General features: G+C 60.6%; 2 protein-coding genes across 2 annotated transcripts; both read right to left on the reverse strand.

The window, feature by feature from the left end:
- Positions 1-2,452: 2,452 nt before the first annotated feature.
- On the reverse strand, positions 2,453-3,537 carry PHLDA3 (pleckstrin homology like domain family A member 3; the record flags this gene model as incomplete). The annotated part of the gene is made up of 2 exons (XM_082329909.1): positions 2,453-2,793; positions 3,186-3,537. 2 exons carry the CDS (start codon positions 3,535-3,537, stop codon positions 2,672-2,674), a joined length of 474 nt encoding a protein of 157 aa, XP_082186035.1. The 3' UTR covers positions 2,453-2,671.
- Positions 3,538-8,580: 5,043 nt separating this feature from the next.
- Positions 8,581-23,070, reverse strand: CSRP1 (cysteine and glycine rich protein 1). The gene is made up of 6 exons (XM_082330042.1): positions 22,912-23,070; positions 17,188-17,300; positions 11,728-11,896; positions 11,204-11,330; positions 9,285-9,378; positions 8,581-9,017 (listed from the first exon to the last, which is right to left on the reverse strand). Exons 2-6 carry the CDS (start codon positions 17,297-17,299, stop codon positions 8,941-8,943), a joined length of 579 nt encoding a protein of 192 aa, XP_082186168.1. The 5' UTR covers position 17,300; positions 22,912-23,070; the 3' UTR covers positions 8,581-8,940.
- Positions 23,071-25,499: the final 2,429 nt, after the last annotated feature.

Here is a 25,499-nt window from a genome sequence, read left to right on the forward strand (position 1 = left end):
CTCTCCCTGCTTTTCAGGCTGGCTGGAAAAGCCCCGCGAGTTCCCTTGCATCCCTAACTCTGTGCAAATAGTCGGTTAAAAATACTTTCACGGTGCTTGGCCTCCTGCAAGGCTCCCAGGGCCCTTCTCCCCCCACGCTTGCTTTCCCCTGCAAACCCAGTTGCTCTCTGAGCCCCTGCCTGCAGGAGATTTTCCCTCGGGTAAAATCACCCCCGTTACCCAACTTCACCCATCAACGCTGAGCCCCATCCGGGCCAGCAACCTGCACCAGATGGAGGATGCACCAGCTGCCGGCCCCGTCCCTGCTCCGCTGTCTGGCCAAGTCTCTTGCCTGTTTATTTGCTTTTCAGTCTCTGGGTGACCTTTTCCTCTGCATGAAAAAATTCAGCCCTCACAGGCGGTGAGTGAAGCCATCCTGCCTCCCACCCGTGCCCCGCTGGCTCAGCTCTCCCCCCCCGGCCCCTGCTCCCAGGGTCGGGCTGCGAATCCACCTGCCGAGGACGGATCTGGCAGATCGGGGTGTCTGCGCAGCAGAAACTCCCAAACCTGGGGGGATACGTGGTACAGGCAGGGGCTCTGGCAGGGTGATGAGCAGCTTGGGATGGGGATGGAAAACCTTGACCTTCCCCATGCCTGGATCTGAAATGCCAGCACAGTGATTTGCTCTTTCTGTCCCTCTCCCTCTATTAACCGCCTAAATTTCTCCCCAGCTGACGGGTACTGCAGCCTCTCTGCTGCCTCATCTGTCAGCACACAATGGACGTGTCCACAGCCAGGACTGGCTATGGACGCACCCCCCCATCTTGACCATTTTCTTCCCCAGCTCCTTGCTGGCACTTGGAAAACAGAAAACATCTATTTACAGTGAGTGAGAGAGTAGGAAAGCTGAAAATGAGGAATCAGACCCCCCCAAACTGGCTCGAAATTCACAATACTTTGGAAAACCCTTTGCACTGGTTGCTCCCACCCTTGGGTGCTGCTGTGGCACGGGCTCAGGACACTTACGGGACTTTGAATGAGCCTCACCGAATCCCCTGACTCTGGGAGCTGGGGATTTACGAGAAACCCCAGGACAGAGATCCTTGCCATGGAAATGCCATGTGAGTGCCAGCACCTTCCTCCGACTGCTGACAACCCCATTCCCTCCCGAAATGTGTGTGGGGACCCGGTTTGGGGGCTGGTCCATGCCCAGAGCACGTCCCTGGGGGCAGGGGACCAGGTCCCACCGTCCCCGGCGCCCACCGTGTTTCAGTGCCTCTGTCCCTGCCGCAGCGCAGGGACAACGCAGAGCTCTGTCTGTGCGGGGTTTGGATCCGGCTTCATCTGCGTCCCCCCAGCTTCAGCCCCCGCACTTGTCTCCACTCACAAGCAGGGGGATTTCTTGGCACATAAAGCTCTGAGGACCAGGGATGGCCAAGCAGCCTCCTTGGCTGGAAAAACACCAAAATGCTTATTCCCAGGCTGCTTGGAAAGAGCCAGCATAAGCCTGGCCCTGCATGGTGAGCGGGCTCCGGCCCTGCCGCCGTCCCTCCCCAGAGCCACCCCGGAGCTGCCCTGGCACGGGGACAAGATTCCGTGGGTCCCGGCAGGGTCTGGCGGAGGTGGCCAGCGCGCAGGCTGGGGCCGGCCGCCGCAGCCCGGGGGCACGGAGCACCGCGCTCCCCGATTCCCACGCAGCCAGGCAATCTCCAGGAGGATCTGCAGGGCCTGCGGGGCTGGGGCTCAGCTCCGGCTTGCGGAGCACGGTGGCTCGAGGCGCTGGCGTCTGCGCTGCCTGTCGGGGCAGAGCCATCCCTTCCCCTGCCTGCCATCCCTGCCTGCTGCAGGCAGAGCTGCTCCCGGGTCGCCTGCCCGCAAACCACCGTGGGAATCCTTGGGGACACAGGCGCGATGGGATGGGTGACCAGAGAGGCTTGGGGTGGCAGCAGGGGGCTTTGCAGACCAACTGTGGGATGCTGGCAGATTTAGGGGGATGCCAACGACTGGTGAAGCTCTGGGCAGGATTTGTGCTCTCCCATACCCTGCGGGGTCCCACAAATCAAAGCAACACCAGGGTAAGCAGCAGAAGGTCCTGTTTGGAGACACTTTTGGTACAGGGAGTTGGGGTCCCCATTGCCTTCCCCAGCATCCCCCGTTAGCCCGAGGACAGCCCAGGGCAGGACGGTGTGCAGCAACACGGCTGCGTCACCACGCCATCTGAGTACGGTGCCCGGAGGGGTCCCTGCTGCAGCAGCAGCTCTCCGGCCCCTTCTCAACGTGGGGGCTCAGGGGGAGCCACGTCCCTGGCCGTATCCATCTGTCCCAGAGTCACTGGCATTTGGGCAGAGCTCACTGTCGCACTGCTTCCTTCGGGCTCAACCTCATCCATCCCATCCCCTGTCCCGCAGGAGAGGCCTGGGGGTCCTCACCAGTCCACCAAGGTCCTGGCCATGTCAGCTGAAGGATGGTGGGCCTTCAGGCAGGGATGTCACCTCCTCCCATGTCTGGAGCCCCAGGTGGTGGCCCTGACTGTGTCCTTTGCCCCGTCGTGCCAAGGGGATGTGGCTTGACCACTGCAGCTGTGCCAGCCCGGCTCCCGCGGTGCCTCTGCCCCAGGATGGGGGGAGCCAGCACCCGCACTGGCCTCCCCGGGGCCACCGTCCCCATCCCCGGGCCGCAGACAGCAGTGGCCTCACTTGCCCGCTGGGATCCCGTTCTCCCCACCGCCCGCCGAGCTGAGGGCCATCTCCATCCTGCTCTTCGGATGCTGCGCGTCCGTGGGCTGGCCCACCGGGGCTGCGTCGAACTGCACCACTGTGGGGAGAAGGTGCCTGTTACCCACCCGGCCAGCGCTGGGACGTGGGGCAGGATCCAGCCCTGAGGGGAGCTGGGGAGCAGAGCCAGCCGTGGTCCTCACCACCATCCCATGTGCCAGATGGCAAAGAGCCCCATATCCCTCGGGGCCGCCCCAGACAGAGGGAGGGTGTTAGAAAGTCCCTCTCCAGGGATGCAGGGAGGGAAACCCAGCGGGGGATGCGATGGGCAGAGGGGTACACGGGACCGCCACCATGCAGACCCATCCCCATCCATGGCACCCCCTCTGTGATTCCTATGGGGAAGCCGAACCACTCGGAGATGGGACCCAGTGGCCAGGGGCATCATCTCCTCCTGCCCCCTGACCCACGGTGCGGCAGGGGGTCTGGTACCTGCTCGGCAGCTGTGCCGGGCGCGGACGACCTGGATCGCTTGCTGGTTCTTGAAGCGGACGAGGCCCATGGTGATCTCGGCGTTCCAGCCCGGGTCCTCCTGGGCGCAGCGGAAGTCGATCTCGTGGCTGTCGTCCATCACCACCGTGAAGTAGATGTGCCGCTCCTTCCACTCCACGCACTCCACCGCCTTCATGCGGGCAAAGCTCAGCTCCTTGCGCTGCGAGCCCTTGGGCTTGAAGAGCTGCAGCCCCTTCTCTGTCAGCAGGCACCGCTTCTTCTTCCAGAGCTGCAGCAGCCCCCCGCTCCGCTTCTCCAGCACCCCCTCTCTCAGCACCTTCTCAGGGGTCATAGCGGCTCCTCGGCCCCCCAGGATCCTCAGCACCTCGCGTCGGTGCAGATGGGCATCACCCGCCGGGGGATTTCCAGCCCCTCCACGTCGGAGCCGAGCTCCCCAGGGCCAGGACCCCCGCGGCAGCCGTGCTGCCCCTGGGGGATTCGCTGCCCTCCGCTGCCTCAGAGGGGGTGAGCGATGGGGTGCCCCATGCCGCCCGCCAGCCCTGTTGCCGGGGCTCTGCTCCCTGCCCCGTGCAGCGTGTGGGATCCCCGGCGCCGCGCGCCCCAGGAGCTGTCGCTACATGCCCGGCCGCTCTCCCACTCGCATTCCTCCCCGCCTCGCCTGGCCCCTCCTGCCGTGCAGGCACCCTTCACGCCCAGGCGAAGCCCGGCCAGGCCCGGCGCAGCCCCGCTTCACCCAGGAGGTGCTTTTGGGGTGCCTGCGGGCAGGCGCTGCCCTCAGGGTGCTCGTGTGAACAGGCAGGGCGTGGGCATGGGTCTGCACGGCAGCGGTGCCAGGGCCAGGCTTGGAGACTTCTGCAGGGCCGCCCGGGCACGGGGTGCAGTGCCAGCTGGTGGGGGTGCAGTGCCAGCTGGCACAGGGCTATAGGGTGCCGCACCGGTGGGGACAGGGGGCTGCGGGGTGCAGCGCCAGCCAGGCACAGGGTTACGGGGCGCAGTCTCACTTGCAGATGGGGCTGTGGGGTGCAGTGCCAGCCAGGGAGGGGCTATAGGGTGCAGCGCTGGCTGGGGTGGGGGGCTGAGGGGCGCAGTGCCAGCCGGGAAGGCACGATGGGGTGCAGTTGCAGCCAGGGCAGAGGGTTATGGGGTGCAGTGCCCGCTGGGACAGGGGGCTATAGGGTTCAGTGCCACCCAGTGCAGGGGGTTATGGGGTGCAGTGCCAGCTGGGGCAGGGGGCTGTGGGTGCAGCACCAGCCAGGCAGGGGCTGTGGGGACCCCTGGGTGGGGGCCCAGGAGGGCGGACACGTGCAGCCGGGAGATGTCTGGTGTCACCACTCCAAGACGGCTGTGCAGGGCTGCCCTGCAATGGGGACAGCCCTTGACACCCACCACCCACCCAGCCCTGCACCCAAGGGTGCTGGCCCAGCCCTCAGCACACAGAGCTCCTGTCCCCCCGTCCCCTGGGACAGGGATTTGAAGCCCCCAGCCTGTCCCACAGCGAGGACCAGCATCTCCCAGCCGCATGTGACCTGTGCAGGGGGGGACGCACCCCCGGCGCGGGGCCGGGGCAGCACAGCACAGCCCGGTCCCGCCTGAGTCCACCCTCCCCTGCAGCGAAACACCCGTCTCCTTTCCCGCTCGTCTCGTTCCCGGCCACCGCAGCTTCGTCTGTTCCTGTGCCAGCGCCTGGCACAGAGGTGTTCACCGCGCCGTGCCAGGCTGCCGGCGGGGACATCTGGGGCCTTCGTGCTGGCCATGAGGCTGCCAAAGGGGGTGACGGTCACAGCCTGCCGGGCGGCTGGCTGTGCCCCCAGAGATGCTGAGGGTGCAGGTTGCTTTGCCCAAGTGAGGTCTGGAAGGGGAAAAAAATCCCCCCGGCGACGCGCTGGGGTCACCGTCTGGGGCGGGCAGCCCGCAGGTTGGCCCGCAGCTCCCTGGCACATGGCCGCTGCCCCGGCGCCCACCTCCCCAATCCTTCCGCAGACCCCAAACCCCCCGGTGCCCCCCAACTGGAGCCCCTCTTGACCCAGCCCCTTCATTGTCCCCGGTCCCTGCCGGGGGCATTGCCTGCAGCCGGCGTGGCCAGGGGGCAAGTCTGCAGCGTTGATGAGATGAACCTAATTATGCCTCATTAAGAGGGCAGGGCAGCGGCTGCGGGAGCCAGGAACTGGTTCGTGCTCCCCGGGGCCAACCTCGCCACGCTGGCAGAGATCCCGGGTGTCCCAGGAGACCCGGGTTCGTGACGTCAGGCGGCCCCGGCTCCCCTGCAGCCCTCGCCACTCCCGCAGCCAAAGGCAGTGGGGGGCCGGGCACAGCCGGAGGGGCCAGCGCAGCCCCAGAGGTCACCCCGAGCACCCCAGCACTTGCGGGAGGAGCAGAGCAGATGTGTGAGTTCCCTCTCCAGAGGAGCATCCAAGGCTGTTTTCCCACGCACAGGTAAAGCTCAGCTCCAGGGATGCTGAGCCCTGGAAATTTGGGGGTGAGTAGTTTCGGGACTGTCGCTCCCAGCTCTGCTCCAGCAAGCTGGGATGTCCACAGGCACTTCTGGTTCACCAGCCAGCCCAATCTCCTTCCTCACCACCCTGGGGAGAGCCAAGGGCTGCCAACCACCCCCGCTCCGAGCCCCTTGCTCACAGCCTCTCCAGCCTCCAGCCACCAAGGGAAGGTCATGTTCCCACAGCCATGGATGTAAAGGAGCTTGGACAAAGCCTTTCTCCACTCCTCTCTCCCCAGCTGTCCGTTCCCAGACCCGCAGGGCAGGCGGCTCGTCCTGCTGGGCTGCCCGGGAGGCCGGCGCCGCAGCTCCTGCCCTCCAGCAAACCCAGCGGGACTCACTGCGTCAGGCTGCCAGCAAGCAAAAGGCTTTGCTGCCCGCGGTCCCCACGCATGTCCCGTCCACACAGAGCCCTTACGGGCAGGCAACGGGGGCTGCCGGCGCTCAGCTGGGGAGAAGTCCTGCCCCAGGCTGGCTCAGTAGCCGCTGGGGTGACGTTCCCACAAAGCGCTCGCGGCCGGGATGGCGCGGTGGCGGTGTGGCATCCCCTGCCAAGATCCCCCGGCACCACTGGCCATGGGGCTCAGAGGGCTCCGGTCCGACCCCTTAGAGTGGTTCAACCCGTCACCACCAGCCTCCAGGCTGCAGGGTGCTCTGCCACGGGCCGACCCTCTGGTTCTTCTCTTCAGAGGCAGGTTTGGGTCCCACAGCCCCTTTTCCAAGGGCTGGCAGCCCCCCGTGCCGGCAGCAGGGAGGGGTGGGTGCTGCTGGGCGCAATGCGGCTCCGCTGCCTCTAAAGGGAGTTGGACGACACTTGGGTGCAGGTGTCCAGACAGGTCCGGCGGAGGGGCGCGGGGCCGTGCCCGTGCACGGGGAGCAGTAACCAGCAGAGGGTAGCAGATGGTTGCAGCCGTCCCGCTGCAGTTTGGGCAGGGGATGCCCAGAAAGCTCCCCTAATCCCACCCGGCTTCTCCTGGGCCTTGCCCCGCCACCTCCTGCAGCCCACCTCATGCCCTCTGCCTGGATGTGCAGCCCCAGCAACGCCTGTCCCGGTCTCCCCATGCCGACACTGCGGATGTCGGTCCCTGTCACCCCCTAAGCCGCTCTCAGGGGAACAGCGCAACTTCAGCAGGCATGCAGCACCGATTGCAAACCCTCAGGGCAAGGTCCCTGTCCCAGGACACTGCCCATGCTGTCACCTGGGACCTTTGGGGCTGAAAGCTCAGCAGAGACCCACCAGCCTGGAGAAGAGAGGGCTCGGGGAGACCAAACTTCAGTTTTCCACTGCCTGGAGAAGGGTTGTGGAGAAGGGAGACACAGCAGTGCATGGCAGAAGGACAAGAGACCACGGGCACAGGTGCCACAAGGGAAACTCTGATGCACATAAGGAAAATAACCTCCTCTGTGCATGGTGACAAGAACCACAGTGGTGGGACCTTCATCCTTGAAGGGTTTCCAAACTTGACGGGGCCCCAGAGGCTCTGATCAACCTGACCTTTGAAGCTAGTCCTGCTTTAAGCAGGAGGTTGGACTTGAGACCTCTGCGGGACCCTTCCATCCGACCTCTTTCTGTGACCCTGTGAAACCCAAACCCAGCATTTTCTCCTGGCTTTGTCCAGGCCTCCAGGAGCCAAGGGCCTCTCTGGGGTCCACCACGCTTGCGATAGGTCAGTACCTCCCCTCTCTCTGACACAACCTCTACAACTACAGGAAAAAGAGACTAAAGAAAGACCTGTTCTAGCTGTATTGACTGAACAGCATTGCTTGGGTGCGATCCCTGCCTGTGGCACATCCAGTTGAAATGCGGCAGCAGCACAGCATCCACCCCCCGCTCGCGGAGAAAGCAGGCAGCTTCCAAACCCCCCACGCCTCTGCGGGGGAGCAGGGCCGCCGCCAAGCGAGGGAGCCAGGTTTCGGTCTCAACACCAAGGGTGGTACGTGAGCTCCTGACCCACTACCGCATCCCTGAGCCTCCGCACACCGACCGCCATCTGCTATCGCCTCACCAAACCCCAACCACGCACCCCAGAGCAATGGGGCCAGCTAGAATTTGGGTTCCAGGCTGGGAAACCTGGGGGGAGGATTTTTGGAGATGCTTAAAAAGCATAGGCCCCATCTCAGCTTCCAAAATGTCGTGTAAAAACAGAGGGTGTGATGAATGGGAGAAAGTGCTTAAGTTGGTAAAGGAACCCAAATCCTGCCCTGCAAAAGGATTTCTGCCTTGGTTGTGCTTCTCCAAACAAAACTCATCTCATTTACTCAACCACAAAGCTTATAATGTTAAAAAAAAACCCAAACCAAATTCCCTTTGGAGTTCACAACTGTAAGCTGCAGTGAGCCTGATCTTGTGGGTATGTCATACCGGTCAAACGAGAGAATCGCAGAAAGAAAGTAAAGAGTTTAGATGAAAATGAATTAAATCTGGGAAGCTGCCAAACTGATGGCTTAATGATCCACGGCACTGCTAAAAACCCCGGGAGTAGGTGAAAAGTTGTTACTTATCCAGCACTGCTGGGCACGCCTGTTTGGAGAGGTGCCACGTCAAAGCATTGATAGGGGTTTCGATAGGGCGTGCACACGTGTTGTGCTACCCACACACCCAAGAAGGTCCGTCCTGGGCCGCCCACCATCAACCACTGCTTCTGAAATGGTTATCCACTGCGGGAGCAGGGGGAGAGCCTGGCCCCGCCGACCCACAGAGCTCAGCTGGCCACAGCTGGACCACGTCAAATTGCACCGAGCAGTTCCTGCCTTCGTGCTTTAATTGCAAGCCACGATTGCAAACATTCCCCATCCTCCCTCTACCTCCTGACCTCCAGCTCTGGTCACCCAGTGCACCTCCTCAGCCCCAGATGGGGAATAAACTCTCGGGCAAGGCCAGGCATGGGTCAGCTTTGATGTTTATTGCTTGCTCGGTGACACGGCATGGCACGGCTGAGCTTGCATCCCAGCGAGATGGGCAACGCAGAGCAGAACGTTTTGAGCACATGGGCCTCGCTGCAAGTGGGTGCGAGCTGTCTCCCCGCCAGCACCCACACCAGCAGGACCCGATGGGGATGATGCTGGGACTCCCATAGCTTCGGGGTGCGCTGGGTCAGGGCGGGGAGGAAGGGGCTCGTGCTGCGAAGCAGCGGGTGGTTATTGATGATGGTGAGGATGCTCACTGCGGGTGCGGGAAGGGTTGAGCAGCACAGGCTGGTCTGGACAAGCCCTGAGCGAGCGCAGAGCCCGGCTGCTGGTGCCTCACTGCGAGTGGACGAGCGCCCCAGCGCCTTGCCCAAAGCCAAAGCCCTTGGGACCGAAGTTCTTGGCGTAGCAACCTGCAGAGGATGGGAAGGGAGAGGCAGGTAAGGCCGGCAGCTGAACAGGAGCAGGTCCTCCTCTCGAAGCAGGCGTTTGCTGTATTTGTTGGGCAGAGAGGCCCGAGGCGCTGTGGGAAATCCCCGGCTCCGCGGCTGGCACAGCCAGCTGCTGGGGCCACCACCTCCCAAACCTCAGTCCCATCCTGGTTCCCTGCAGAGGGGTTTTCACCCCTTGCCTCCACCCTGCGGAGCCCAGGACAAGCCAGCGGGGAAGGTGGCGCTCACCTTTGCAGTAGATCTCCCCATCTTTGTCTGCCAGGGTGGTGGACTCCAGGCTTTTGCCACACTTGGCACAGCGGAAGCAGGACTTGTGCCAGGACTGTGGGGACAGAGCAGCGGCCGGTCAGACAGCACCCAGGGACAGGGCAGCGATGCTTTGGCTACCAAACGGGGTCACTTTTCTCTTTCCGCCCCAAAGCGGTTGGCAAAGAGGTCTGAAGGGGATGAAAGCTTTTCTCTGGAAAGAGCAGTCCTCCCAGCCCCAGGGGGAAGATCCAGAGAGGAGACATCAGGTGTGGTGACTGCTCCCATGTTGATCTGGTTTTAGAGAGCTTTCGCCCCCACTCGCAGCAGCCATTTGTACAATAATTTGTACAATAATTTGTAAGGAGCAATTACCCCCCGCTTTGGAGATTGTCCTCTCTCAAGCACCACGATAAATCCTCTGAGCTATCCAGCTGCCATCCACTGCTGCTGTACGTTAGGGTTGGGACACCTGCCCCTACACAACTACAGCTCCAAGGAAGGCAGCAAACAGATACTAAGAATGCAGAAATCAGCCAGTGTTTAAAAATAAAATTCCCCCCACGACTCCGCCAGTCCTCTGGGGATAAATGAGCTCACAGCCTTTGAGCAGACCTAGAGTAGCCAGAGCTGCTCATGGAGGAATTTAAATAAACACTTTGGAAAACATGAAACCTTTTTTGGAAGAAAATGTGGAATTAGGGGGCTGGAGGAGGAGGTAGCAGATGGAGTCATCCAGCAAACATTAGCACATGAAATACATGCTCTGGAATCCTCTCCGGGTTTGCTTGAGTGTAATTGCTTTGCCAGCTTTGGTTCCCCGTAAACATTGACCCCAGAAGCCTACCAGGAAGCTCAGATCATGATTTTAAGGGTAAGTTTGGCTTCTGACCCTGGGCTGACCCTCAACGTCTCCATCACAAATCCCTGCACTGCCAGCTAGGGTATGATGATGCTGGGAGGCTCTTTCTGTTGACGAGATGCCTCCTTTCCTTGCTCTGGGGACAAACACGGAAACCCCAGGGAGGATGGAGCAGAGCAGGGGTGACCCAACATCACCGGCGAGGCTTTCCCAGCACGGCCATCCCATCCCGCACGGCACAAAGCCAAGCGGCCTGACCCGGCTGCCTTGGCAAGCTCTGCACATGTACCCGGCGTCGGAGGGAAGGCTGCTTCAAGGCAGGGACCTCAGCCGGGGTCCCAGGGCTGGCAGAACAGAAGGTGTCCCCATGCCCTACTAGGCTTCCCAGAGCTGGGCTTGATAAAGCCACAGCTCGGGACACAAAGGACCCTGGTGAAGTGATGAACTTGCCGTAGGAAGTCCCAGGGCTGTTGCAGAGCGTCCTTTACACCTGACCCTGAGCAGGCCCAGTCCGCCAGCAGAACAGCCCAGGAGAGATGCACCGAGCCCGTGCCCACACCTCCAACCACCTTGCCCTGCCTACGGGCAGCGCTGACCACTGGAATTCATTCCTGCCCCAGATTTGGGCTGCGGCATCCCAGCCTGCGGCAGAGGGTGGAGAAGGCTCGCTGGATGTTGCACTTGTTCAGTTAGCGGTGGCAGTGGCCATGGCCCACATCACCAGCAGGGACGTCCACTGTGACCTCTGCTGAGCGGTACTCCAAATATTTAGTATAAAATGTATTTCTCTCCCATCTACAAGTCTGTAAGAGCGATGCAGCCTGGAGAACCTGGTTTCCAGACATGCCCAGCTCTCCTTTTGGTGCCAGGCTTCCAGGTGAGCGTGGCCACTGGACCCCAAGCCCAGGCCTTGGCTGGAGGTGCTGGCAGCCCAGCCTGCAGCAGCTGTGGGTCAGGTCAAGACCTTCTCTGAACGTCTCCCTGCCACACAGCAACTTGTGGCATGTGTGTGCCCCGTCCACTCCATCCACCTTCTTACCTTTCCAGCTCCAATCACCTTCTCGGCTGCATACACCGCTTGACCACAGCGAGGGCACCCATCAGCTCCTCCGACTTTCTGGGCCATTCTGGATGCGTTAGGGTTGGTGGGTCGGTGGGGCTGGCCCCTGGGGATGGGAGGGTGTTCGTTATCAGGGCTGCACAAGCAGGATGGAGGAGGGAAGAGCTATGGGATCACAAATCCCAGCCTCATTTTGAAGGGCCCGGAGCTTTAGGCACAATGTGTTGAGCCCCATGGAAACTTCAGCCTCACGGCTGCGTGCTAGGATGGGCAGCATGCTCAGGCAATGGGGACGTGTCCCATCAAGCCCCATCCCACCCTGCAAATAGGGCTCAGCGGGTTTCCCCCAGGGAGCAGAAAGGCAGGGCAGCCCACGGCACTCTCCAGATTAGGAACTGCTGGAAGTTCAGCATGGGCTACGCAGCCAAGCATCGCAAGCGGAGAGATGTGGGGGAGAAGGTGCCCACAACAGCCCCAGTTTCAAAAACAAGAGTTAAACTCACTCTTCATATTTGATTCCCAGAGACTCGCCCTTGTCAGTGCTCAGGGTCCCTGCTCCCTGCCCGTATCCATAGCCCTTGGGGCCGTACTTCTTGCCGTAGCAGGACTTGCAGTAGATCTCCTCTCCATGCACAGCCACAGTGGTGCTGTCCAAGTTCTTCTTACAGACCACTGGAAAAGAGGGGAGGGCCGTGCGTTAGCCTGCGCTCCCCGAGCTCACTAATTAGCTGGGGAAAACAAGTCCTCACAAGGGCTAGTGCAGCTCAGCTTTCAAGGAGCAAGGAAACCCTAGACAAGATCCTCTGTAAATGGAGTGCATGCAAAACAGCCAGAGATAAGGATCGATCGCAACAAGAACATTGTCTGGCTTTAAAAGGAAGCAACCACCAAAGCTACAAGGCTGATACTAAGAAAAAGCTCTGTTAACCCTCTTGATGCTGGTATCCTGGAGATGCACTTAAACCGGGGGGGCTGAAACTTCCCTACAAGTCACTGCAGGATTCCCAAGCGCAGGGATGGACATCCCTGCCCCACCGCAGCTGCAGCTCGGCCACGCTCCTCGTCCGCTGCAAATACTCAGCGATAGGCACCTGGGGGAAAGTAATGTAAGCAAAGCTATATTTCCTTGTGTTTAGGCAGACTAAAAGCAGACCTGCAGCCATTTCCACAGCTGATGCAGTGTAAGTCTTTTGGCACTGACTCTCCAGACCCCGAGACCACGTTGGAAAACGTTCATGCTAACGTGTGTCACCCCTGGTCCATGAGATGATTACGGTGTGTGCATAGGGTGGTCTCAGCTGAGGACCGCTAACTCAGCTGGGTGTTCAAGCCTTGGGCATCAATACAGGCCGTACGATGGGACAGCAGGAGACAGCAGCCAGGCTGGGGGTCCCAGCTCAGCCCATCCAGGGCTTGAGCTCGGTGCTGGGCTCAGGCCACACAGACTCTTCTCCCAATTTTTAGGTTTTCCTGACTCGTGTCCCAGCTCTGATCTCAGCCTCCACGTCGGCTTCCAAACCCTTCCTGGAACATGCCGCCCAGCAAGCCGGAGCGGGAGGCGAGCAGCACCCAACCGGAGCCCGCAGTGATCTCCAGTGTTTACCTGCCTGCATGCGGCATCCAGACGCCCAGGGCAGAGTCCACAGCGCTGGCAGCCAGCCCTGAAACAGATCCTGTTACAGCTACGACACAGCCTTCCCCCATCACACTTATGTGCCTTAAATGTCGAGGCTCCCAGCAGCCCGTTGGCCTCTTCACCAGCAGAGAAGTTTCTTGGCCTTTACCAATATCACAGGAATGCAAACACAGCAGAGCTCTCCTCTCAGAGCAGCACAAACTGCGGCACTAAACGCTGGGGCGAGAGGCAGCCTTCCTCGGCCCGATTGCTAAATATGGTGCTTCTCCTCCGGGGCCGCGGAGAACCCCGTGTGCTGCTGCTGGGAGAAGGAGGTGGAAAGGGAAATGTCTCCTGCCATCTCAGGCGCATCTGGCAGGGTCCTCTCCTGGCTACGGGCTCCCCGTCCCACCACGGCAGGAGCTGGGGATGCAGCCCGCATCCCTGTTGAGAAAGACCAGCTCTGGTAAACTGGTCCTGTTGCTGCCAAGCTAACGGGCTGGTGTTGGGGCTCTCTGGTGTTGGGGCTCTCTGCATTACCCTGGAGCTCATCAGGAGCAACGCTGCATCCAGACAGACCCCCAGGAGGGGAATTTGGGCACTTTTACTGGCAGGTTTAAGGAGTCCTAGGGGTGGGAGCGAATGATCTCAATGGCATCTGTCTTTCTCTCCCACTGCGCTGAGCGGATTTAGAGCTCTAACCTAAGCTTTCACAGTCCCTCGTCTGCACGAGCCACAGACCACAGACACTTTGGGAGGCAGCAGAAAAATCCTTTCCCGGTCTGCTTCCTAGAAATCAGCCCCCAGCTCCCGGGTTTCTGCATTGCAGAAATTCCAGCATACCGCACTCACGGAGTTAAGGACCCTTTGTTTTTCTAAGAGCTACTTTCAGAGGCCAAACGGCCTCATTACAGCACATTTCTGCCGTGTGCTATTGACTTGGTTGGATCCATGCCACTGAGTCAATCACCAAGTCACTCCCTGAGCCGATCTCCAGTTCTAATGCACTGTGGTAGGTTTGGCTCCTTTTTGATTATTTTTTTGGCAGATCAGGTCAAAGCATTTGTTTTTCTCCCCTAAAGATAATGGCTTCAAGTTCCCTGATGAGGCCCAGACGCAGCACTGGGAACAGGCTGGGAACACAGGAGCTCGGTGCAGCTCAGCACCACCCGCAGCCAGTGGCACGGGACTGGGAACAGCAGGCAGCACGGCGGGCTGGCATGCAAGCCATGGTCTGAACTGGGGAGCCCGCAGCCGGGACAGGCAGAACTGCTGGGGTACGTGGGGAGTGTGATTATAGAATCAATCATTAAGGTTGGAAAGGACCTCTGAGATCATCGAGTCCAACCTGTTAACCTAACTGCCTGGCCCACCTCTAAGCCATGTCCCTCAGCACCACATCCACATGTTTTTTGAACACTTCCAGGGACTGTGATTGCACCCCTGCCCTGGGCAGCCTGGGCCAGGGCCTGGCAGCCCTTTGGGGGAAGAAGTTTTTCCCCATACCCAACCCAACCCTGCCCTGGCGCAGCTTGAGGCCGTTCCCTCTCGTCCCATCGCTTGTTCCTGGGGAGCAGAGACCGACCCCCCCGGCTCCAGCCTCCTTTCAGGCCGTTGCAGAGAGCGAGGAGGGCTCCCCTCAGCCTCCTCTTCTCCAGGCTGAGCCCCCCCAGCTCCCCCAGCCGCTCCTCCCCAGCCTTGTGCTCCAGCCCCTGCCCCAGCCTCGCTGCCCTGCTCTGGCCACGCTCCAGCCCCTCCATGGCCGCCTTGGGGTGCGGGGCCCAGCGCTGAGCACAGCATTCGAGGGGCGGCCTCACCAGTGCCCAGCGCAGGGGGACCATCCCTGCCCTGCTCCTGCTGGCCACACCGTTCCTGATACAAGCCAGGATGCCACTGGCCCTCTTGGCCACCTGGGCACCCTGCTGGCTCATGTCCAGCGGCTGTCGACCAGCACCCCCAGGCCCTTTCCCGCCGGGCAGCTCCCAGCCGCTCCTCCCCACGCCTGCAGCGGTGCCGGGGGTTGCTGTGCCCCCAGGGCAGGACCCGGCCCTGAGCCTCGCTGCCCCTCACCCCGGGGCCTGGGCCCATCGCCCCGGCCTGGCCAGGGCCCTCTGCAGAGCCTCCTGCCCCCCAGCAGATCAACGCTCCCGCCCAACGTGGTGTCGGCTGCAAACTGACTGAGGGTGCCCTCGATCTCCTTGTGCAGATCATCGATAACGATATTGAACAGGACCGGCCCCAGCACTGAGCCCTGGGGAACACCAGTGGTGACCGGCTGCAAACTGGGTTTGACTCCATTCACCACCACCCCCCGGGCTCGGCCATCCAGCCAGTCGTTTACCCAGCAGAGAGTGCACTTATCCAAGCCGTGAGCCTGCACGTCTGCAAAGCACAGCGACAGGAGCCCTGGCTGTAGTCGGCTCCGGACCACTCCCTGATGACTTGCTTCTATGAGCAGACATGGGACGACCTTCATCCCTGCTTTGGCTGGGTATTCCCTTCTCCAAGCAACGCCTTTTGCCTGATTTCCTGGCTGCTGGAGGCCTGGCCGCGCCCTGGGTGCCAGCGTCCCAGGGCAAAGCCTTCCCTAAGCAATCCAGCTGCGTGCACAGGGATTGTGGGAAAGGGCAGATGCAGTGCAATGGGGTCTTAGTCCCCACACTGAGTTCCTTCATTGACGTGGACTTAGATAGTAAAAGCCAGGGGCGGGGGAGATGAGGGTAGCATTCCCCACCCTCCTTATCTGAGGCTGCAGAGGAAACACAGCTTCCTGCTGCAGAGAGCAGCTGCCCTAAGGACACAGCCTGCCACCCCCCTGCCCGCCCGGGGAAAGCCTCTCCGCAACTCCCCTTCTTAGTCTTTTCAAGCCAAAGCAAGGTTTCCAGCTTGGAAACTCCCACGTACGAGAGCCACCAGCCACGCTGGCCACTCTTCACATTGCGCAGGGAGCAGCGACGCAGCAACAGCCTCTCTCTCACACATCTGCATCCATCTGTGCATGCCGAGTCCCAGGCAGGCTGGCCAAGAAGTATCCCGTATCCGTGCCAAGTGGACACAGGAGCATGGCAGGGATCGGCCCCATGAGGACACTGGTATTTCCCTGCTGGAACAGACCTACTGAGATTAGCTCTAGCTGGGTGCCCGTTTATAGACCCTAGCTCTGCTTGCTGCCCATATGGAAAAGATCACATCTGTGCCCCCTGCTGCAGTGGGATGGTGAGACTGGGAACAGGGTACAGGGACCAGCTGAGAAATTGTTAAACCTCAGTGGGACCTCGCTGCAAGGGCAGCTCTGAAGATGCACTTCCACTCCCGTGTCAGATGCAACGCGCTGATGAGCCATCAGCAGACACAGGCAACATGCACGCTCCTGCTAGCACGTGAGAATCGCTAGTTCTGTTATGTGATAGCCTTCCAGGGCAGGGGACAGAAATCTGGTAAACACAGGCTGAGGGACAGTGCTCATCTTTTTATTCAAAGGTCCTGCAGCCCCCCTGGATGTGGATGCCCCAGGTTTAAGGAGCTGCTCTCAGCAACGTAACCACTAGTCGCCTGTCCCCGCACTGCTGCCCTGGTATCCCCAAAGGGAGGGGACGGGTGTCTGGGGACCTGCAGCATGAACCCAAGAGTACTTGTAGGATCCTGCAGAGCAGGCAAAGGAAGGGACCTCTGCACTGAGTTAATGCAGAGCCAGATCCTGTTCTGCTGCCGTTGAGGTGGCACTTGGGTAAAAACAGACATCCTCCGCAACAGCAGATTTCCAGGCAGGCGGGAGGTGATGCTTTAGCACTTCACAGCAGGCCTTCCATCAGCAGAAGGGCCAGAACAGGAGCACATCTTCTTCCCATCATCTCCTGGGACACAGGGGCAGATGCCATGCCAGTTCCCACGGCCCAACCACCTTTTCAGTGTGGCAAAGCCACTCAGAAGACTAAAGTTAGCATCACCTCAGAGCATTGCATGGGATGTGCCACCTCCTGCCACCACTGTTTGGAGAGTCCCTGTCTCATGCTCCAACGTTGAACAGCTGGAGATAGTCTAGAGGACTCAGTCTAGCCTTTCCCTGGTGTAGGAACAGACTAAGTCTTTGCGTGGGTGCTGGCTGAGGTCAGCCCCGACGGCTTGGATGGCCCCTGGTGTCCTGGGATGATCTGCGTTCCTTCAGCAGAACTAACTTCCAAGTCTGGAGAAAAGCAGAAAGCCTGCCGCGCGGCTCCCACAGCAGGGCTGTGCGCAGAGGAATCCTGACGAGCGCTTACACGGCCCGTGAACAGGACGTGATGGGGCACCCAGGCGGCGGAGAGCCAGGAAGCAGGGCGGGAGGGGCGAGGGAAGGGCTAGTACTCACTGCACAAGAAGCAGGACTTGTGGAAGCTGCTGCCTTCGCATTGCACCTCCTCGGCGAAGTACACCGCCTTCTGGCACACGCCACACTTCTTTCCTCCTCCCCAGTTTGGCATCCTGCAGAAAAAGCACAGGAAGAAACTGCGTCAGGGCGGGAGGCCAGGCAGGGCGCTGGCCGGGCGGGAGGCAGCGATGGGGCAGAGCGAGGCAGCCGGAGCGGGCCCCCGCCAGCAGTGCTCCAGCAGCCGCTCCGCATCTGCACACCAGAGACCACCCACGGGTGTTGCTGTTTGCACCGATTCGCAGGGCTGGTAATTAGCAGAACGAGCAGAACTCAGGATGCCCACGGGACCCATCGTTACAGCACCCAGCGGTATCAGCTCCCTCCTAGGGACCACTGGTCCTGCCAGCCAGGAGCCGCAGAAATCCCCGTCCTGGGAGCCGTGGGACCTCACAGCTCCTTTCTGTGCCAGGAAAAGGGAGGAAGCGGGACAACGATGGGAGACGGCGCTCACAGAGGTACCCACAGCGCTGGCGCCTCGCTAGATCACAGCCCTGCTATTACCCTCGACAGGGCAACGCAGCAACGGCCAGGGTGACTGATCCTGGGTGCTGCAGAGTGTACAGGTTGTCACCCCAGCTGGGAACAGTTCCAGCTTCTCCTCCCTGAACCACTTCTGCCACCACAGGGCAGCGTTATAGTCAGGGCTGCCCAAAGGGCAGGAGCTGACCCCTGGTACCACCAAACACAGCGGGCTCTGGCACCGTGTCCCCCACAGTGTCATTAGCCTGTGCCTTGCCTGGCCAAATGCTCACACATTCCCCCTGTACTCGGGCATCTCAGTCTCCTGCAGGACTGCAGGTACGGTCACGGAGGCTGGGAAATGAGCAGCCCCAGGGACACAGGCTCACGTGCAGGGCAAACACCTGAGCACCAACCTAAGCTACCATGCAGCTCCTTGGCAGGACATAAATGCTTCTATTTCTCTCTCCTCTTTTCTGAAATGTATCTGATGAGACGTGATCAAGAGGCCCCTTGGTCTGGAAATTTGCAGATAACCCCAAAATACTGTGAGCAGCTAACACAAGTGGCAGAGCTCCAACCCAGAGGGGCCTTGGTACTTTTGAAGATGGGGCCAACATAAACCTCAAGACATTCAAACAACAAAGTCCTACAAGGAGATGCTGCGGGAGGCAGGCTGGTTGAGCGTGGCCAAGAGGAGGCTAAGGAGGATCTAACAGCAACCTAGGGTTGCTACAAAGACAACAAAAAAAAACACTTTTTGGGGGTGCCCAATGATACGAGAAGGGTCAATGGGCACAAGCTGCAGCCTGGGAGGTCTCCAGAGGCCTCTCTCCATCAACACTTCTGTAATTCTCCACCCTGCTCCCACGTGGGGACAAGCAGCAGAAGTCACCCTCCCGTTGCAGGCACAGCCGTGTGCTTCCCGACTCCTGAAGAGCTAAAGCAGCAGGACAAGGTCCCCAAAACCAAAACCATTTTCACACTCCACTGTCTGCCACCCCCCAGCACGTGCAGGATCTCATCACCTCCCTCGGCTCAGCTGCGTGGCTACGAGGAAGGGGACCTGGGCCTGCCGGGGCACACCAGGGCCCAGCCTTTGAGCCCACTCCTTGCAGCAGCTCCGAACCCCTGGGTCACCGCGGGCAGCTGAAGCCCCGTCTCTGGGTCTCCAGTCCCCCACCCAACGACGGAGCCAGCGGCACCGCCCTGCCCGGCAGGCTGTCGGGGAGATGGGTGCTAAACACACCAGGACCGGGGGCTGTATAAACGTCAGACAGAGAGATGAGGGAGGACGAAGCACTGCAGAGCCTCTGCTCGCAGGCACGGCGAGATCTCTGCACCTTCCAGCATATGGGAAAGCCGAGCTCTTCCCCGCGTAAGAGTATTTGGTCAGGCAATAGAAAAGGGCAATTGATCTGGGCCTGGCTATAGTAGCAGGCAGGGCAGGCAGGGCAGGCAGGGCCCGGGTCGGGGCAGGCACGCTGGCAGGGCTGTGCAGAGGCGCTGGCCCCGCTTTAGCCTGGCCGCAGCTCCCGGCTTTTGGATGCACGGAGGGTCTCAGCGCAGGACAGACAGACGGAGCTGCGGAGGGTGCCGGGCACGGGGGCTGGAGAGGAGGCTGTGCTGGCTCCAGGGACCCACGGAGCTGTGTTTGGGGCGTGACCCCAGCAGCCGGGAAGTCTCTTTTCTGAATGCCCCGCAGGCCGGGCTTCCCACCACTGCGCAGCCCGGGCCAAATCCCTCCCTTCCAGCCTGATCATTCCAGTCCCAGCCTTTGCATTGCCTTAAAAGGACACAAACTGTTTCTCTCCAGAGCCTGTTTTTTCCCCCTGCACCAGGAGGAGGACCCGACCTGGTTCAGGACTTTCCTTGGAGGGCAGAAACATCCAGCAGCACCCCCCTGCCAGCCCAGGCAGCAGAGCCACCCATGCCCGCGCGGCGTGGGAGCCCACTGGTCCCTTTTCCACCCGTGCCCACCTGCGTCAGACCCCTCGCCAGGAACAGCGCAACGCTGGATACAGCTCGTCTGGGTCCCCCATCCCTTTCCAAAGATGACAGCTGGCAGAGCCCATCCCTGGGACCCACCAGCCTTGATGTTGGTGGGCAGCCTCGATGTTGGTGGGCAGCCTCATGCAGGCAGCCCCCTGCCTCCGTGCTCCTGCCTCCGTGCTCCTGCCATCGCTCCCTGCTCCACAGCCAGGGCATCTGCCAGCACTCAGGGACAGGCACGGGTCGGGGCAGGCACGGGGGTTTGGAGCCAGCCGCTCCCCTTCGCCTCCACGGCACATTTTTTTCCCCTTTACAGTAGCAGCGAAGGAAGAGGCTCTGTTTGTCCCAAACAGCTGGGTTCATCTGCCCAAACCGAGACATGGCAGTGGGGACACCTTCCTCTGAGCTGAGTCTACAGGGGAGAAAAGGTGCTTCTGGGTGAAGCTCATCTGACGTTTGCCACAGGAGGAGATCAAGACCTTTTGCTGCTTGTTTTTTTTGCTTCCACTGTGGGAAGGGTGCAGGTGCCTCCACGCAGTTTCAACAACTTCACTGTGATTTCGGCAGTGACTCCCACTGTCAAGCACCCAGCAGCACGGACGCAGCCCCAGCAAAGCCACGTCCCAGCAAGACCTCCTAGCACATGCCAGGATGGATTTTTCATGGGGAGGGAGGGCCCATAAAAATGAGTTTGTCCTGGGGATACATGGGCTTGTGATAGCTCACAGCTGGGCACAGAGAAAGCCCGAGATAAGATTTAAGTTGCAGGGAAGTCCCTCTTAGTCCGCAACACACGCAGGCCCATGCTGAGAGCCTGGCAGGCCACATGAGGCCAAAAAGCAGTTTATGCTACCGGTCAGCATCGGCAGGGAAAAAAAGAATAGGAGCATCCTGCTGATGGAGCCTGGGACCTGCACCAGCCGCCTCAGAGGCAAAATCCTTACAATCGCCATCTGGACAGACCCATCATCCCAATTCCCTGATTAATGACTACTTTAAGATATGTCAGAGGGTTTGCAACCCTTCTGACATTTTTCAGAGTACTTTGCACCATGGAGCTGAGCACAATATTCTGTCCAATTGCAGCACTTACTGACCGCAGTTGCACTTCTCCAAATCACTAATAGACCCATGCAGAATGAGGAACCGGAGGTGGCTGTCCTGCAGCCAAAGATCTCACTGAGCACAGGCACGAGAGGCACCCAGGGCTGCCAAAAAACGAGATTATTTTCCTGCCTCCTGCAGCTCCACATCCCACGTACCACAACTTCACAGCAAACACAGCCAGAGCCCTCCAGACAGCATCTTCTGTGCCAAGCACGGCTCAGCCCCAGAGATGGTCCCTGAGCCGCTCTGGATAAGGCAAGGGGCCTCAAAAACCAAGCTGCCATCCTTTTCTCAAGAGCTGTATTGCTGGGAAGCAGAGACACAAGTGAGGTTTGTGCAGAACCACACAAGTCTGACACTTTTTTGGCGATTAACTCTAATTTCAGTGTCTGATGTCTGACTTTGCAGCGGTACAGTTCACCGGGTCAAATACAAGGTACAGACTCGCTCACGTTTCAGATGGGCTTGTGTTGGACCGGTTTGGGAGGCAGTCTAAGCTACACTAGGCAACTGGGCATAAACCAGTATGGAACCAGTACATCCTGGTGCTTTGGGATGTCATCTAAACCTGAGCTGTAAGGGAAAGCAGGGAGCAGATGAAGCCAAGGCAGCAGGAACACAGGGTCACCCTCTCCTTACAGTGGGCTGAGAGATCAGCGTGCTCATCTCGCTCACACCGAAGCTGACAGCCACGGTTTCACCCGCCTGAGAGCAGCTGTTTTTTAACTGCCAGAGCTAAAGCAGCACCCGCTGCCGCGTGAACGCAGCTTCGCTGCCGCAGGAGCACCCAGAGCGCTGCAGGTTCTCCCCCTTCGCCCCTCCATGAACTCCACCTGCAGCCACCGGGATGTCAGCGCGACCATTCAAGCTGCTGCAATAGCTGGAAAACCTTTCCCACGTATGTGCCCAGATGTTCTACTAGAATCCTACAGTAATTAATCGCAGGGCAATCACTTTGTGCTTGGAGGAGATCACTGAGGAACAGGAGACTCATGCTGGCCCATGTAAAAGGTTATTTTTTTTTCCAATGAGAGCGTTAATACAAGTGGATGGCAGAAAAGCACCACCAGTGCCGCACAAAATTCGCTCTGAACGATGTTCGCAGCAGTCCGTGCAGGATTATTCCATGGCCTGGCAAAGGGACAAGGCAAAGGGGAGGAAACCACAGCAGGAGCCCCAGGCCCTGGGGTCTGATTACTGCCTTTCAGTTTAGAGAGCAGCTGGCATAGCCATGAAATGAGCCGAAATTTGAAGCAGGAGGCACCTCGACAGATGAGGCGTGCGGGCAGAGCAGAAAGGGACCAGCTCACGGGGACACACGTAACACCCCGGGGGAAATCACCGGGACACAGCATCAGGGGTTCAGCACCCGTAGCTGCAGTCGGGCCCACGGGGGACTCTGCCCCAGGCAAACGGCATCTGTCACGGCGCAGCTTTCACAGCCCCTGGGCATAAGGGCCCTGCAAAAGGCAAGTTAGAACTGTCCCCCCGTCCCCCGCCATGTCATCAGCTGGGGGGAGCAGTGACGCGAGGAGACTCTGTGCCAGCAGCAGTGTAAATGAGGATCAATGAAGGTTATTTGTGATACAGTGATGTCAAACTGGTGCGACAGCAGAGCCCGCGTTTTGGCGAGAGGACGGGGTGCAAGGACTCCGCTCACAGCCCAGCCCCAGAGCACAACCCTGAGATTTCCCTTTGCGAAAAGGGAACGGCAACGCTCAGCCGAGGGCTAGGATTAATGCCAGCAGAAAGTTTGGCGTCCCGGTGGGAAGCGATGGTGCCCGCTCTCCGCCGGGTTAGGCAAGTTCACCCGAGCTGATGCAAGAGCTTCGGCTTCCGCAGCTGGCGTCACGCGTGCGGATGCTCGCGCCGCTCCGCGCCGCCGTGGGCCCCACCGTGCCCACCCCACGCGCGCGTGGCGGGGGCTGCGCCCCGGCCCCAGCCCCCGGCCCCGCATCTCAGGGCCGTGCGGGGCCAGCGGGGGGGCGGCAGCCCGGGGGGCTGCAGAGCGGCCCGCCCCGGGCCGGGCGGCGAGCGGCAGCCCCGGAGGCTCCGCAGCGGGAAGCGGGGCCTCCCGCGGGAGCGGAGGCTCCGCTCCGCACCTACCTGCGGCTGGGCTGGGCCGGGCCGGGCCGGGCTGGGCTGGGCCGTGCGGGCCGGGTCGGTGTCGGGAGCGGGGCTGGGGCCGGCGGCGGCTCCGGGGGCTTTTGTCGGCGGCGGGGGAAGGCGGGCCGGACTGATGTCACGGCGGCCGCCGCCCCGAGGGCCCGCCGGAGGAGGGCACCGGGCGGGCCGGCCTCGCACCGGCCCCGGCCCCGGCCCCGGCCTCGCACCGGCCCCGCCACCACCGGGGATCCCCGCCCCGGCACCCGGCACTGCCCCGCTGCCACCCCGGCAGCCCCGGCCCCACGCCGCCGGCAATCCCACCCTGTCCCACTCCCACCCTTCCGGACCCTAAAGCCCGCAGGCTGGTGGCCAAGCGTGTGCGCCGTCGGTAGTACCTGTCAGGTATTTAGGTCGGTATGTCGTTAGGCTGAAAGTTTTCCTCTAAAATAAAATAAAAGTTGCCATCTCTTGGTGTAGAGAACGGGGGAGCAAGGAGCGACTGTCTGTGGCAACGGCTTCCCGTGGAAGCCCACCACCACGCGCTGTCGTGGGTGCAGGGACGGGGGGATAAGAAAGCACAGGACGAAACTGTGAGGGAAAGGGCTGCCGCAGGGGCGTTGGGAAAACCCTTCCAGCACGGCTGGATGGCAGGCTACGGCGCCGCGAAGGGAGGGCCCCGAGCGGCGAAAAGGTCAAAGCACAACGGGCACCGTGCCGCCTCGGTGCCTGCGGGAGCGGAGATGCTGCCTCCAGCTCCCCGATGTCCCGCAGACCCTGCCGCACCCTCACGCCACACGTTAGTGCCCTCCGTGCCCAAACATCCCGGGAGCAGCCTAAAGTGTGGCTGCAGGGCTACAAAGTGTGGCTGCGGGGCTACAAAGCTGCTATTTCCATTTTTTTCTGTGTGTTTCTGTGCCAGGGCAACACGGGAGCCCAAGAAGGCCCAGGACCTTGTAAAAAGCATGCTAAGGCTCCAGGTCATGCTGTTTCCACCGTGAAAAGCCGAGGGCGGTCCACATGCAAGCCCTGCAGCGTGACCCAGCACCAAACTGTCTGTCGGACACTGGTCGCCGCTGCGCGCTCAGACCCCCCAGCAGGACCCTCCCATCCCAGTATGCATTTGGACGTTCCCTTGTGTGCTCATCCCTGCCTGATTCTCACCTTGCTGGGGTACAAATTCTCCCTCTCCGTGCCCCTGGGAAACATCCACCTGGATCCGGCCCCCACCAGTGCTCCCCCTCTGCCCATGGAAGTTGGCTGCAACAGGAGGGCAGGAGGGGAGCAGGACACCCTCCCCGATGCCCAGCAAACCCCACACAGGGACAGGAACCAGGTGCCACTAGACAGAGAAAGGATCTTCCCTTTCTTAGGAATTTTTGGTGTCCTGGAAGATTCAAAGAAGATTCAGTCCATCAGTGCTCCATCACCTGGACTTGGAGGCCAGCACAAGGCAGCCCCTTCCAGGAGCAGCTCCACAGGCAGCACTGGGAGGGGAAGCCAGGAGAAGGGAATGGTGTTGCTGGTGTCTGTAGCCGCTTCCCACCCTGAGCCTCTGCCCTGGGAGTCCCTGAGGCATCTGTGCTCCATGAGGATCTTCCAGCCCCTGTAGTAGGTGAGGATGGAGAGAGGCTGGATGCTCCAGTGCTCCTAATTGCTGTGGCCATGGACAGGGTTGTCAATCCAGGCCAAGATGCAGTTAGCAAAAGCTCCTATTTAATCTTTCTTGCCTGGCCTGGGCTTTTTCTACTCAAAAATTGTAGGTAGGCATTAAAGAAAAAAGGCAGCTGGCACGAAGAGGCTGTCTTCTGCGCTCTGGGGCTCATGGGGCCCTTCCCACTCATCCTCCTCTTCCGAGCCCCAGCGGCTCGCCGAGGGCAGGCAGCCTGTTTGCAGGACGGCTGAGGAGCCCAGGCGGCTCCGGCTGCTGGGAGTGCACTACTGAACTGGGGAGGAAGGGCGGAGGGCTGGGAGGGCAGCGGGGAGGTGCTTCCTTTGGACCTGGAAAACTTTGGCATTAGATTCGACAGTAATTTTGCCCTGAACTCTGGGTAAGAAATTCCTGGTCCTGAACCAAGGCCTGGAACACAGGAAGGGGATGAGGATGACGAGGGGAACGTGCTGCTCACGTCCTGTGTGCAGGGAAGGCTTTTGTCTTGCAAGCGGGAGAGGAGCCGTGCTGCCGTGCGGGCGTGCACACGAAGGGCCGTCGCTCGCCAGGGTACCCAGCCCCTGACCAAGCACGGACGAGCAGAGCAGAGGTGACCTGAAGGACCCGGCCTTGCTGGGCATGGCCCGTCCAACAGCTCGGAGCCCAGCAGGTCACCCCGTCCATTGGGGACGTTAGGAAGAGGTGGCATTAGGAACGTGCTAACGGGGCGTTCGGGGCCCCACTGAAGGGAAGGTGTGGGTCTTAGTTAACAGGGTACAGCCGTTACTGAGCAGGGCATTACCAGTTGCCACGAGGCACATTGGCACACTGTGAAGAGGATGGTGACATGAGCACCTTGACATCACCCACTGCAGTTGGTCATGGTGGCCACGGACCTTCCACAGGGTTCCCCGAGGCCTTGTAGGGAGTTACAGACATA

The sequence above is a fragment of the Platalea leucorodia genome, assembly GCF_965183815.1.
Source record: "Platalea leucorodia genome assembly, chromosome: 19".
In the NCBI taxonomy this organism is placed as follows: domain Eukaryota; kingdom Metazoa; phylum Chordata; class Aves; order Pelecaniformes; family Threskiornithidae; genus Platalea; species Platalea leucorodia.